Source organism: Hypomesus nipponensis, chromosome 7 (genome assembly GCF_054491055.1).
Source record: "Hypomesus nipponensis isolate SF chromosome 7, ASM5449105v1, whole genome shotgun sequence".
Taxonomy (NCBI): Eukaryota; Metazoa; Chordata; class Actinopteri; order Osmeriformes; family Osmeridae; genus Hypomesus; species Hypomesus nipponensis.
In genome coordinates this window covers 11,771,238-11,785,580 of record NC_140367.1, presented here as the reverse complement: position 1 = coordinate 11,785,580, position 14,343 = coordinate 11,771,238, and the positions used below count along the sequence as shown (strand labels likewise).

Genomic DNA, 14,343 nt, shown 5'->3' with positions numbered 1-14,343 from the left:
GGTGGATGTTACGGCTTTTGGTCTAGGGGTAAAAAGACTGACATACAGTAAGTGGCCTGGCTGATAGCAGGGTGTGAGCGTAGGAACAATGAGCAGAGGTAGTATTATTACGAAAATACGTTTTCTTAATATATAACTGTAAAGAACTGATGTCCACTCAATAGTTAGTTAAGTGCAGTTCTCTATTAAACAACGTGGAGGTAACACAGGCATGTGCTTAGCCTCAGCCCAAGACTCCCTTATATCCGGGTGCTCTCGTTTCCGGTGACTTCCCTCACAAGGTCACATGTACACATTATATGACAATAACTACAACAAAACCAATGGCCTCCAGCCAACCATACATGCCACAGTGGACAAATGATCAATTAACAATGCCAAACAAATCAACCTATGCTGTCTACAAGGACTTTTAAAGTAACTGTTCTGTTAGTTTAAAAGTCCTTGTAGAAGTCCTTCTAAAAGTAATGGCGCCCATTATATCTATACCCATTCCTAACCTGGTGTGTATAACATAGGTTAGCTACATGTTGGATTGTATGCCCAGTGGGCGGTTAATTATTCCAAAACCCTTGTGGCAATAAACTGACAAACTAGTCAATATAATCAAACATGACACAATTGATGAATGTCACCAGCACAAATCTACAAAGACACATTCAAAACTGGTCGACTCTTGAACAAGAACACAGGAGGGGTTTCAAAAGACTCGGACATGTCTATGATTGGCCCTTGCACTTGAAGGACAGCACGACTGAGCCAATAGCAGCCAGACACCTAAATGATGAGTGTGAGTTTTGAGGGGAGACCAGAAGGGAAGACAAACACAGAGAACAGACACATACATGGCTGTAACAGTGTGTGTGTGTGTGTGTGTGTGTGTGTGTGTGTGTGTGTGTGTGTGTGTGCGGAAATGCACTTGTGTGTGTTATCGGGGATGACAATACACACCTTCTAATGCTGTCTGTCACCTCAGGAGCAGGAGGACGGCTAACAGTGTTTTGAGAGTGCGTGTGTCTGTATGTGGGGTTGTGGGGGGGTGTGTGTGTCTGTATGTAGGGTTGTGAGGGTGTGAGAGGTGCTCTCTGAGTGAGAAAATGTCTTTGCATCCCAAAAGTTTCATGACGAAATGTTTACATGGTAAACAGATGCATCCAAATAGAACATCAGGTTGAGGGGTAAACAATATCCCCTATTGGAATGAGCTAAAGGGTGAAAACATCGCTGATGTGTTTCCTGGCAGTGTAACATAGTAAGAAGTAGTCTCTGAAGTCCAAATATAGCACACCACTCGCAAGGGCAGGGGCAATGGAAAAGATGATTAGAGCTAGGAAATGAGTAATGCTACCTAGACTTAATTGTAGCTCTCGGGATGAGTTTCCCCATGCCAGCAAAACATTTTACAGCTTGAGCTCAATAATCCAAGTCCAAAATGACTTGTTCTAGAAAACATACCCGAAGAAAAATAAAAAAATAAACACATGGCCAACAGTCATTACGTATAACTTGAGTTAGTTCCACGTAACTACGGGCAAAGCCTGGATAACTCGAATCAATTCAATTCCATCTCATCGTGTTTTGAGTGTGTGGTTTGTTATGAAGTAGGTGTCTCACCCTTCCACCCATTTGCGTTACAGGCTGCTGTCACCATTGAATAACTTTTTGCTGGCTGCAATGCTAATGAGGCTAGCCAAGCTCAAATTGAATCGTCACAGACCAGGCTGATGAAGAACATGTTTCATCTCAGAAAGATCCTTTGAAATGAACAGGACCCCCCGGTAGTGCCAAGACAGAGAAAATAATTAGAAGATCAAGCCCAACCACCTTTCAAGGCATTTTAGGTTCATAAGGAGACAACAAAAGAAGCCTCTTTTCAACACACACCCACACACAGGCTACACACAGATTCTTCCCAGATTATTCACTGTGCACGTCTTGAATGCACCCAAGCATTCAACTCTGCCAGTGACCTAGAAATGACTGACAAGGCTAACAAAAGCTGGAGAGACGATAAAAACATTTATTCCCCAAGGTGGGATAGTTGGGTCAGCGCTTGAGTACCCTAGACTAGGCGAGTCTGAAATATGGTTTCCTTTGTTTGCCTTTTCACGAATCTAACTTGAAAAATATACATTTACATTACATTTAGGCATAGCAGGCACTCTTATCCAGAGCAACTTACAGTAAGTATAGGGACATCGCCACCAAGGAAAGTAGGGTGATGTGCCTTGCCCAAGGACACGTCTTTTGACACGGACGGGAATCGAACCAGCAACCGTCTGATTAAAAGCCTGATGCCCTAACCGCTCAGCCACTTCATATCACCTTTCTGTCTGTGATTTTGTCATTATTTCTAAATGTTTTCTCTCAGTTTGACAGTCACAACGGTGTACCATGTAAATAGCCTACAAACTCTTGATAAGTTCTTAACATTTCACAGCCTGGATGCAGACTGATTTTGTAAATGCATATTTAGATACAATTTGTATGAATTGACATTGCAACATCTTTAGTGAGCCTTAACATTAGTGATGTCTTAATAATAGAGATTGGGTCATTTGAGAACGGTATTAGATTGGATACGTGTCCACAGGCGAGAGCGATACTATGCAGAAAGAAACGTTGCGTGCTTGCTCCCTCACCCTTGTCAACTCGAACGTACTTGACAGATTGTCTCACGGATTTACGATGGTTTGGAAATGAAGTTTTGCGCCAATGAATCGGCTTCTGGCTGGCTCCTAATACATAAACATGCCTTAACGTGATTTTCCCCGTTACTTGCTGGCACCCCGTCTTCTGACTAAAACCCTTTTTATCCCCCTCTCGCTGTCTCTTTTTGAGGTGAAATATTTATCCCGTCTGTTGCGGTTGGGTTGGGTTTGAGTGGTTGAATTATGCATCCTTCCCAGTGTGTAACTACTGGACACATTTGAATGTTTCTGATTGGTCAGACACTAACAGGCCCATTAAAATGGATGAGGGAATTCTCATGCTGAGAGACGCTGACACCGGGAGAAACAGGGGAGAGACAGGAAGAAGGGAGTAGGCAGGGGAGATAAATTGGAGGAGAGGGGGAGGGAAGGTAGGAAGAGTCTGAGAGAGAAAGTAAAAGAGAGTCGTGGTAGTTCTTAACTTCAAGTGGTCGCCTACATGCCAGACTTGTCACAGTTGTTTGAGCAGACATAATATGGGAGAGAGTGCAGGGAGGCTAGCGTTAGCGTCGGCTAAGCTAACAGCTGCGTACATCATCCCAGAGCATATAGCTCCAACAACAGGCCTGTGAATACATTAGCATGACGAGCTACGCTCTGACAACAAGGCACAGTCCCACGCTCATCATACTCAAACAACCTCACTCTGAAGTCACCTCCACATCCAGAAATACATGAATTGGCCTACTGTGTTTAACCCAAGATATTCGGAAGGGCTGTTTAATGGGTTTGCAGCAGGCTTCAGAATGAAGCATCCTTACCAAAGGAAGTGGGTGATGCTGACTGCTGTAGTAATAGTAGTTCAGAGAAATGGAAGTGACAGGGTCCTCATGGTGATTGAGTTTCACTGAGCTCTGGTGATGCCTAAAGTCCCACTGTTATGAGGAAAATCAGCAGGATAAAAAGCCTAGAGTGTGCTCTGAAACCAGGCCGCGCAAACACAATTACAGACTGATCTCAGAAGGAGAGAAAAGAACAACAGCGCTCACACAAAAGCCTGATTCTCAGGGCCCCTCAAAGAGAACAATCACGTCTTTTTATCACGCTAAGAGGTTTTTTTTCTTTCTTTAGAGTTGAGAGGTGAGCTGTATAACGGAAGAATGATAATTTCTCAGTAGCCATTAGCCATGTGAATGAGGAGAAAATAATTCTCTTCCTTCTGAAAACTCAGTTTTGGAAAATGCTGCTGACTGTCAGTGATAGAAATGGTTGTGTCCCAGGTCCATTCCTGTCTTCTACTGAGCTCTTCTTCTCTGCACAGACAGAAATAGCACATATTCTTCTCTCTCCCTCTCTCTCTCCCTCTCTCTCTCTCTCTCTCTCTCTCTCTCTCTCTCTCTCTTTCTCTCTCTCTCTCTCTCTCTCTCTCTCCCTCCCTCCCTCTCTCTCTCTCTCTCTCTCTCTCTCTCTCCTCCCTCTCTCTCTCTCTCTCTCTCTCTCTCTCCCTCCCTCCCTCTCTCTCTCTCTCTCTCTCTCTGTTCCCTTCCCTTCTCTGTCTTCTCTCTATCACTCTTCCTCACTACTTCCCACTCTCTTTCTCACTTTCTGTTATACCTCCCTCTTTCTGTCTCTTCTCTCTCTCACTTTTTCGTTCTGCACATCAGTGTGCATAAAGGAGCAAGAACCCTCCTCCCCACTGTAGTGGGAGTACGTTGCGGAGCAGAGTTCTTGGACTTCCATAATTTTTTCTTTTTCTCTTTCCGGATGTGTCTTGGCATCTGCTTACTGTTCTTTCTGACAGCTAATTCTGTTATGGGGATAAACAGTCATCTTTGCCATATCACTGCAAACACACAAACTGCAGATGCCTTGACTTGCGTCATCATTGTATAACACTGCAGAATACATCATAGAGGAGAGCATCATATGCAAGTTGTAAGGACTTGATGCATGTTAGCCGGGGAGCTTTCTGGTCTTAAGATACTATAGAGCAATTGTTGACGTGTTACTCTGTTAGGTTTTTAAATCAAATGTTTACAAAAGCTTATCTTAAATGGTAATCCGGTCAAAAAATGGCTATGGTTTCCCATAGACACAAAAGACAAAACACGGCTGTACACTTAGAAATTTAATATATGGTTTTTGAGATAAAGTTCTTCTTTTTTTATAATCAAAGGGACAATTGTGGCTATAAAAAGCTATTATACAAACTGGCTACTAGACGTACAACTGTGTGTGCTTAGAACATCTTCTGGTATCAAATACAGACATATTTTGTTCTGAGTGAAGAAGATACTTATAGAGCTACAAACCATTTTTTAATTCTTTTTTTACTGATTAACTATATTCACTTCAAGTTTAAATGACAGTACTACACAGTCAGCCACTGATAATAATTTACTCCCAGTACAATGTAGAGATAAATAAATCGAGACCTTCCGTGTGACAATAGTAGAAGACACAACAGACGGAAAAATAGAAACAGAGAAAGAGAGAAAGGTGTTTGGCAGTGCAGACTCTTATGTAAAATCCATTGCAATACAATTACAGTCTATTAATGGCCACACACAGGAAGTTGAATTACATGACGTTTGTAAAGTATGTATATTCCTTCTTCTCAAGAGCACCAAAAGGTGTAGAATACAGTATGTACAGCCCAGTGTGAGGCATGAGTATGTGAGTGCAGGTATAGAGAAATTCCAGTCCAATTCGTAACTCCCTTAGCTAGTCCGCTCTTTTCCTCAAGTGAAACAATCCTATTCTAGCACCAGTCCGGTCCAGTTTGCTGAGTCCAGCCCAGTTGAGTCAGCCACTGTGAGAACCCTGTGTCATTAACCAACGGTGAAACGTTTCGAGACATTGTGTTGTGGTTGTGCTGTAGTTGTGGTGGTAGCGCGTCTGTTTTGGTTCTGTAGTGGTTGTCTCATCATCAAAGTCTTTAAGCATTTGTGGTTGCGTTTGTGGTTCTGTAGTGGTTGTGTTGGAGTGGTGTAAAGGTTGTGTTGGGGTGTAGTAGAGGTTGTATCGGGGTAGTGTAGAGGTTGTCCTGGGGTGTAGTAGAGGTTGTATCGGGGTAGTGTAGAGGTTGTCCTGGGGTGTAGTAGAGGTTGTATCGGGGTAGTGTAGAGGTTGTCCTGGGGTGTAGTAGAGGTTGTCCTGGGGTGTAGTAGAGGTTGTGTTGTAGTGTAGTAGAGGTTGTCTTGGGGTGTAGAGGTTGTCTCAGGGTGGTGTAGAGGTTGTCTTGGGTTGTAGAGGTTGTCTTGAGGGGGTGTAGAGGTTGTCTCAGGATGGTGTAGCGGGCGTCTCAGGGTGGTGTAGAGGTTGTGTTGGGGTGGTGTAGAGGTTGTCTCAGGGTGGTGTAGAGGTTGTCTTGGGGTGGTGCAGAGGTTGTCTTGGGGTGTAGAAGTTGTCTCAGGATGGTGTAGCGGGCGTCTCAGGATGGTGTAGAGGTTGTCTCCGGGTGGTGTGGAGGTTGTGTTGCACAGTCCTATAGATGACATTGCACCTTCAAATTCACAATGGGCCTAGGTTATCTTGCCTAGGTTATACTTGTGTATGTAAAAGTGTGTTTGGCCAAAGTTACTAGTGTTCATACACCTGGGAGATCAAACATTATTTTACTCTGTTACACAGTAGGACACTTTAGTGAGTGTAGCGTACAACATGACTACAGTTGTACAGTCTTTACCATGTGACCCAGCTTATGTGTGTCGCTGCTGAATTGTTTGGGGTCATCCATGCACTCGTAACGGGTCCTGTGTGTTTCTGCCGCCAATGTGTGTGTGCTCCTCTCTCCCCCTAGCAGTGTGAGCCTGCCGGCGTGTAATTACTGAGCTCTCGGCGTATGGTACTGAAGGGCGACAGCTCCAGCTCGGTGGTGCACTCGTGTTCGTTGTCGTCGCTGGCGGTGGCAGACGATTGGCCGTGGCTACAGCAGCAGCAGCAGCAGCAGTCCAGGAAGGCCCGCCCCAGGGGCCGGCACAGGAGGAGCAGGAGGGCGGGCGTGACGGCGGCCCGGCAGAAGAGGAGGAGCTGCGAGAGGAGGTGGAGCACGGCCATGGTCCTCTCGGGCACGCCGGCCGCCATGTAGGCCGAGACGATGTTGCAGATGTTCTCGGGGACCACGCAGGCGCCGTAGACGATGGCGAGCGCCACCACCGTGCAGTTCATCTGGCTCTCCAAGCGGATCTGCTTCTTGTTGCCGCGCACGCTCGCCTGCTCGGCACGGCGGATCTTGCGCGCCGTCACCAGCGAGCAGCCGATGGTGAAGAGCGTGGGCAGGCAGAAGTAGCAGCCGAAGCACCACCAGAGGCGGGCGCCCTCGTACGTCAGGCCCAGCACGTAGAGGGTGTCGGGGAGCGACGGGGAGATGCGCACCACGCAGCGCTCCTCCGGCGCCTCGTCCGGGACGCCCGTGTCCTCCAGCACCAGCTGGCGGATCAGGAGCTCTGGGAGGGCCAGGAGGAGCGCCCCGATCCAGATGACGGCCAGCTTGGCGGTGGTGGACGTGCAGTTCTCGATCATCTCGTAGTACATCTGGACGTTGGTGGCGGCGCGGAAGCGGTCGATGCAGAGGGCGCACAGGGTGAAGGTGGTGACGCCCAGAGATGCCACCTGGACACACACACACACACGCATGAGACACCGGATAAACAGGAGAACGCTAACACAGTTTATTTGCAGGTTCAGAAACACAAAATGAATGGCAGGACCGCCTTTGCTACTCCGAGCCAATATCTGTGTTATTTCGGTGCCTGGGTTTACAACTGGGATCTATTAACAGTGTTGTAGTGTTAGATTTTAAATAGCTCACAGCGGTGGAAAGTGCCTCTTAACAGCATCTGGATGGTCGGGGGTTATTAATGTATACTCTTTTCTCAATGACCAGTAAAGTGAGGCCTCTCACTCTCTTTCTGTCTGGCTCACTCTTTCAATCAGATATTTCACCGCTGTTCCCTGCTCACCTCTCCCCTTCCTTCTCTCTTCTCACCTCCTTTCCTCTCCTCTCCTCTGCCCTTGCCCCTTTCTCTCTCTCTTTCTCTCTCTCTCTCTCTCTATTTCTCTCTCTCTGTCTCTCTCTCTCGCTCTCTCTCGCTCTCTATTCTGTCAGCATCCCTCCCTTTCCCACCCATCCGTGTCTCTCTCCATCCCTCCTCTCTTCCTCCCTCACTTAATTAAGGCTCGCTCCCAGATGGCCCCTGTGGGGCTGCGTTAGAGTGCTCCACACACGCGCACACACACATCCTGCAGAGAGGAGGAGAGAGAGATAGAGCGAACGAGGGAGGGGAAAGACAGAAATCACACAAGGCTCATGGATCTCTGCTCGATCGGTTCTGCTCTAATGGAGGCAAGCCAGACACTATACAGGAGGTCACGCAAGCCATGTCTTCCATAGACTGGTTTACTGTAACAGATCCGATCTGACACTCTTATTTTAACACAATCTCTCATGTCTTTGCCGGAAAAAAATCCGTTTTAACTGTTTTCCTTCCTACGGTATATCTTTCTAAGAGTACATTACTATGGCAACAGAACCACCGGCAATGTGCCAAAATCCTGTGACTGCCTCCATTTGTTTTTCTTACCGTAACAAAGACAGAACACAATGTTGTGGAACATTCAAATTCAAATGATGTCACTTTCTGTCAGCATGTCCATCTGTCGACGGGCCTACAGGCTTGTTAACATGTCAAACGTCTATCTGTCTGCCCGCATGTTTATCTGCCTGCCTGCTCGTTTGTCTGGCCCTCTGCCAGTCCACCCTTTTGCATCTAGGATGTAAGATCTACGTCCACCATAGCACACCCAGGTGCAAATGTGCTGAATATTCAATAGCTCTAACGCAGAGCTGAAATGCCGCTGAGTCTAGTGACTGTCACACACACACAAACACACACAGTGTGGGCTGCTGTGGCATTCAACACCACAGGCAACGGACTTTGATCCCTTCTCCCGGGGACTGCAGAGTTGAAGCAGAAACACAACAAGTGCAGATTTGTACAACAATAATAGAGCTCGGCCTGGATGTGAGTGTGTGTGTGTGTCACACGAGGGAAAACAATGTCCATAAGACTATGTGAGCCCAACCCATGTCTTGTTAGCCATTAGCTGTATTCCCGTTTCAGCTGCTAGTGTCTGGTGTCAGTTTTACTACAGGTGATAGACAGGCTCCCTGCTGCTGGCTTTACCAATGACCCATTCATTTCCTGATTTCCTGTCTGCCAGTGAAGCGCAGACCCCATGTCAGTAATTGGGAAACCAGATGACAGGCGAGGCCCACATTGGCCATCTTGGATGCAGAGCCACTGTCAGGATAATGACACTTATCTGTTGACAAATGGGGCTAGCCTAGCATTCGACAGACACGCATGCACACACACGCACACGCACACGCACCCACACACACACACACACTGGGGAAATGGGCTAGAGGAGATGGAGGCTATTATTGTTATATTATGTTTGTGTGTGTTCCAGCCAAGACCATAAGTCTTTGGTAGGAGATGCTGTCACAGAGTCATCATTCAGGCACAACAACAGGCACATAGATGGGCCAATCACAGAGACAGAAGCAGGGCCTCCACACTCTCCTCATTCATGTTTAGACCGCCATTACACACATTGGTATAACACCTGGCTGGCTCTTTCCAACGCAGTATGACACCGTTTTTGAGATTAAAAGATGTAAGATCCTTCCATTCTCTGATAGACGACAAACTATGCCTATTCTGAGTTTTCTTATATTCTCAATGTGTTGCTGAGATAACCTGTAGTCAATGAGCTATTTTCTAGATTACAGGCCCTGTCACACTGATATGCCATTATTTAATGAAATTAAATACATACACTTCAGAACAAAACCATTCTGGAACGCGCAGACTTGTTTTGTAAATGTTTTCCGAAACAGAATTTTTGCGTTGTGATGTTATTTGTGAGGTTTCAGGCAAAACAACAGCCACTCATCTTCCAACAAAGAGCTGAATAGGATAATTATCAGCTTACATCCATTATGTAGTAGGCCTAATTATATACACTGAATAATTTACATATCTTCCAATTAACTATCGTGTCTGTGCCCATTAGACAGCTTGAGTAATAGTGAGGGCAGATGATCTGCTCTGGGTGTGTGTATGTGTGTGTGTGTGTGTGTGTGGGGGCCTTCTCTCTGTAGATTGGGTTTCATCGCACTGAGCTTGGATGGCCGAGGGCAATGATCAGTGGTGGGCTGGCCATCCCACCCATCTGGAATCAGCGTGTGTGTGTGTGTGTGTGTGAGGATACCAAGAGTGTGCTCGCATGTGGGTGCTGTCTGACATGCATGTATAATTAAGTCTGTGTGTGCACGGGAGTAACGTGCCTGCGCATAATGGTGCTTGAGCCCGTGTACGCGATTCGGGGTGTGTGTGTGCGCGTGTGTGTGAATCCGTGTAGCGGATGTATGTCGAGCTATTACCACCAATCTCTGCACAATGCCGTGTTCCACCTCTAACCTCCCAATAGGACTTATTCCCCCACAGCAGACCAAGATGAGTTTATCTGTGTGCAGACAGCCCAATCTCAGCCCGCTCTCCACCTCGGACGGGCTGGGGAGACCCCATCCATCCGTCTATCTCGCGCTCACCGTTCCCTCTCAAACCTAAAGTGATATCCACCGGGCTGGGGTCTGTTCAAATCCCATCGGCCTCGGAGAACCACAACACGGGGAAGTCAAACACGTTTTTTATATAAAGGAATGATCTGATATGGCACTGAAGATATCGTTTTCACGTGGTCGTCAGCTCTCGTTGTGGAGAGATGAGTCGTCTGAGGCTGTATTGCTCTCTGTGTCAGATGGCTTGTTTTACGTGGGGCTAGGGTCTACTCTTGGGTTGTGGACGGGGGGAGAACGTGTGCGTGCGTGCGTGCATGAGAGAAAGAAATAGAGACATAGAGAGCTCACAGCATGTCTGCTTACGCTTGTTGATGTGTGCATGTGGGCCTGTCTGATGGTGTCTTGTGTGTGTGTGTGTGTGTGTGTGTGTGTAAGGGGGGGGGGAGTGTTCGCGTGCGTGATCAGGCTGCGAGTGATGCTGCCCGAGGCTGCCCCCTTTCCCCATTGAGTGTCCTCACACATGCACACACAGCGCCCGCAGTCCGACTTTACCCTCCACTTAACCCAAATTCAGTCACAGTGGATCAATGTTGAGCCCACAACTAAGAACACACACACACACACACACACGTGATGCCCAGTCTCCAAAAGACTGACCCGCAACATGAGGGCCTTGATGCAAAACTGTATGTCAGCAGTCTTACAAATTCTCACTCCCTCTTTGTGCCTCCCTTCTCCCTAACACACACACATACATACACACACACACACACACACACAGCAGCCAGATAGTCTATGCCTCAGAGCCTTTCTTTTCCAACACGAGTGCAGTCTTCAGCAGTCCTACCTCTCTTGAAGGCAACCTAATATGGAGGCAGTTTCACTACCACCCCACAAGCACAATAGAGTAAGGTGCTGTGTGAATCTGACACTGGCCTTGTCACAATGACTCCACAACTCCCCGATACTGAGGAGCACCTGCAGGAGGACTGGTGGATGCCTGTGCAAGCCTGTCTGTGTTTGGTTATAAGAGAGAGATCTGACCACTGTGCTATGGATGTGCTCATTAAAGGTACAATAGGTAAGATTTTGTCAAAAAACAAACAAACAAAAGGTTTTGTCTGATTTTAACATGTCCTCTGAGAGTTGTTTAGCAACATATAGAGCTCAGTACAAGTATAATTTGTACTTATGGACCAACCCGGTATGTTCCAGCAATCCTAGTTCAGGCAATCACCTTTGGTGAAGCGTGCCTTCCTCCATGGCTTATTTTGTGAAACAACAGTTAATCAAACTCAAGCTTCAGCTCAGTCAAGAATTGAGGGTGTTGTTTCTCATATCAGAATTAATGAGCTGTGTGTGTGTGTGTGCCGGAAAGTGATGTTTTCCAGTTTCAAATGCTGTGTTGTTACACTGACACAGTATCTTGACAGGAACAATGACTTTCTCCGTTATGATGAACTAATCTAAATAGTGTTATGACCACATTATAACCACACGTATAGGCCTACCAGTACTGTATTCATGTAGATCTGTAAATATGATACAGAAGTGCTTCAAAATAGGAAAGATGCATTATAGAAGAGAATAGAAGAGAATTATATTGTTGGCTACCTCAACATAAGGGACGACTTTACAGGTGAACTCTCCTAGAAGCCAAGACTTGGTCAGTTCGTGGAAAATCACCAGGGGCAAGCAGAAGAAGATGAGAGCAAAATCCCAGACGGCCAGGTTAGCTAAGAGAGAGTTGGAGATGCTTTTCATGTAGTAGTTTTGACAAACAATACAGAGAATAGCAATGTTCCCCGCTATACCAGCCAAAAAAATGATGGCTGAAATGCACGTGATTGCGTATGCGCCATATGTTTCACTGGTCACTGGATAAAAAGGGTTTTTGATTTCGTTTCCAAAATCCTGGGTGTTTGGAGGCGTCATTGGCGTCGCGTCCCATGGGTTCTCCTCTCTAAAAGTAAAAAGTTCATTTCTTCTCGTGAAGAAGTCGAGAGGGAGATCGGTTGAGGTAAGTGCTACAGGCTTGGGCAACGGTTCCCATGGTGAAAGAGGGGCGCCCATCGCGTCTGTTGGAGTCTGTGTTAAAGCCATTGAGCTTTTGTTGAATCTTTTTCTACTCCTTTTAAGCGCTTTCTTTTCGTCTTTTGTGCCTCTTTTGCGTCGGTCGCTCTCACTTTGTTCCTCTCGCAAGCCAATTGAATGGGGCTTAGCGGCATTGTATCGACCAGGCGTCCCCATAGTAGCGGGAATCTCACTATTCAACTTTCTCCTTTTGCTGTGATGGGAGTCCCTGCGTGGAGTCTCCACGAAATCTACCGGTGTTACTGTCTTGTTGGAGTGATGTTTGTATACCGTCCGTCTCGCTCCAAACATTGATGTCCGTGTAATTTTCGCATAAGTTGAATTAAAGCTGTCTAACAAGGATTGGAGCCTCTCTCTTGAAGACGCACCTGTGGCGTCCAAGCCGGAGAGAGCGCGCTCGCGGGCTTTGTTTGGGAGGCCATCTCTGATGATCGACTGAGCGGTCCTGTATGTATTGTTGGCGTACCCCCCAGCCGTGTCTTTAGTTCGTATATCGCCATTGTTTTTCAGAGATATAACCTGTACATTCCCCAATATCACAAACAACGTCCTTAGCAGCAAAATCCGCATGGTTCAGATTATTTGGCGCAATATATAGCCTAGATATATCCTCAGAAAGCCATAGTCTGCTTTAAGTAAAACTCATTTTCAGCCTACACCCATACTGGCATAAACAGATAACTTACAGCACCAAGGACAATCGCGAACGTTGCATTTGATTTGCAAACTTGTAGCTCATATTCAAATGCATGTAGGCTACAGTATGCAGGCGCTTAGGTTTTGAGGCGCTCCACACTGCAAATCAGCTGTTGGTCTCCACCTCCGCGGTTTGGTCCCAATCCGAAAGTAAATGCTGTGTTTTATGAAAAGGGATGGCCCATCCAAGTCTGTATCCAACATTAGCACGCCGCATGGAAACTAATTTGACCGCCACTACGATACTGTTGCATAGCCTCTCCGTTCACTGCAAACCTGAGTTGCGGCCAAGCAGCCCCTCTTCTGTCAGTGAGGGTTGTGGGCTGGGTCGCTTCGGAGCGGAGGAAGGGAGGGAGGCTGTGCGATGCTGTCCGTGGCACAGAGAACAGAGAAGGAGGCGCGGCTCTGACCGACTCTCTATCGCTCCACACTTGCTCCGTTGGAGCTCCGCGGTGGGCTGGGCGTCTTCGAAAGGACTGGGGAGGAAAATGGACTCCCCTGGCGGCTAACCCTGATCTGTCACTCCTCATCTATCAGACTCTGCCTGCAGACTAGGTTATACCGCCGCTGGCAGTCAACCACGCCCGACGCGATAATAAATATATTACCACGGCTGATTATGCACAGCGATATCGCAATCGACCTGGCTGACACCCCTTCTCTCTACAGGACACGATGACGGAAGAATATCCAGCTAAAACTAATGTGATTACGTTTCTCCGGTAGCCTATAACACGAGTCAGGGTGTGAAACTGCAGTAGCTATAGAATGCACCATTTAACAACTAGCCTACCGGACGTATTTCCTCTGGGGCACGTGTGACATCCCCTATAAACGAAGATATAGCCTAAAGATAGCAACATGACGATAAAGATGTTACCCATGTGTAATAATGTGCTACAATGTGTAATTAAAGATGGGACTGTTCTATTGAATAATTTTATCTTCTTCTCTTTGATTTTTCTGTTGTGATATGTGATCTAGGCTAGTAAACATCCTTTTCAAAACAGCTGTTGTAACTGGCTTGTGCAGAAGCCTAAAAGAAGGTTTCGAGGAGACAGACAAGCTACAACATGCTGTTTTTTGAGCTCCTAAAAAAGGGTAGGAAGACGAGATTTGTTATAGATTACACATTGTGAAAAGCTGTCACAGCTAGCTATGGCTCTGGTTAAAAGCATAACAGTTGGTTGATGTTTGGATCCTGATAAAGCAGTCCGTTGATGATGTGAATACATCAGTATGGCCCCTGCATCGATATTGATATCCATCCAAGGTCACTGAAATGCACAAATCATATAGCTGCCCATAGAC

The 14,343-nt window shown here is 46.6% G+C and overlaps 1 protein-coding gene across 1 annotated transcript; it reads right to left on the bottom strand.

The window, feature by feature from the left end:
• Positions 1 to 5,730: 5,730 nt before the first annotated feature.
• gpr37b (G protein-coupled receptor 37b) lies at positions 5,731 to 13,452 on the bottom strand. Its single transcript, XM_084701760.1, has 2 exons — positions 11,857 to 13,452; positions 5,731 to 7,265 (listed from the first exon to the last, which is right to left on the bottom strand). The coding sequence occupies exons 1-2, from the start codon at positions 12,904 to 12,906 to the stop codon at positions 6,450 to 6,452; spliced, it is 1,866 nt and encodes a 621-aa protein (XP_084557886.1). The 5' UTR covers positions 12,907 to 13,452; the 3' UTR covers positions 5,731 to 6,449.
• Between the last annotated feature and the right edge of the window lie 891 nt (positions 13,453 to 14,343).

Coding starts and splice junctions, on each gene's coding strand:
- gpr37b (XM_084701760.1), bottom strand. CDS start 12,906: ATGCGGATTTTGCTGCTAAGGACGTTGTTTGTGATATTGGGGAATGTA. Junction 7,266..11,856: donor AAGTCGTCCCTTATGTTGAG/GTAGCCAACAAT, acceptor GTGTGTGTCCAG/GTGGCATCTCTGGGCGTCAC.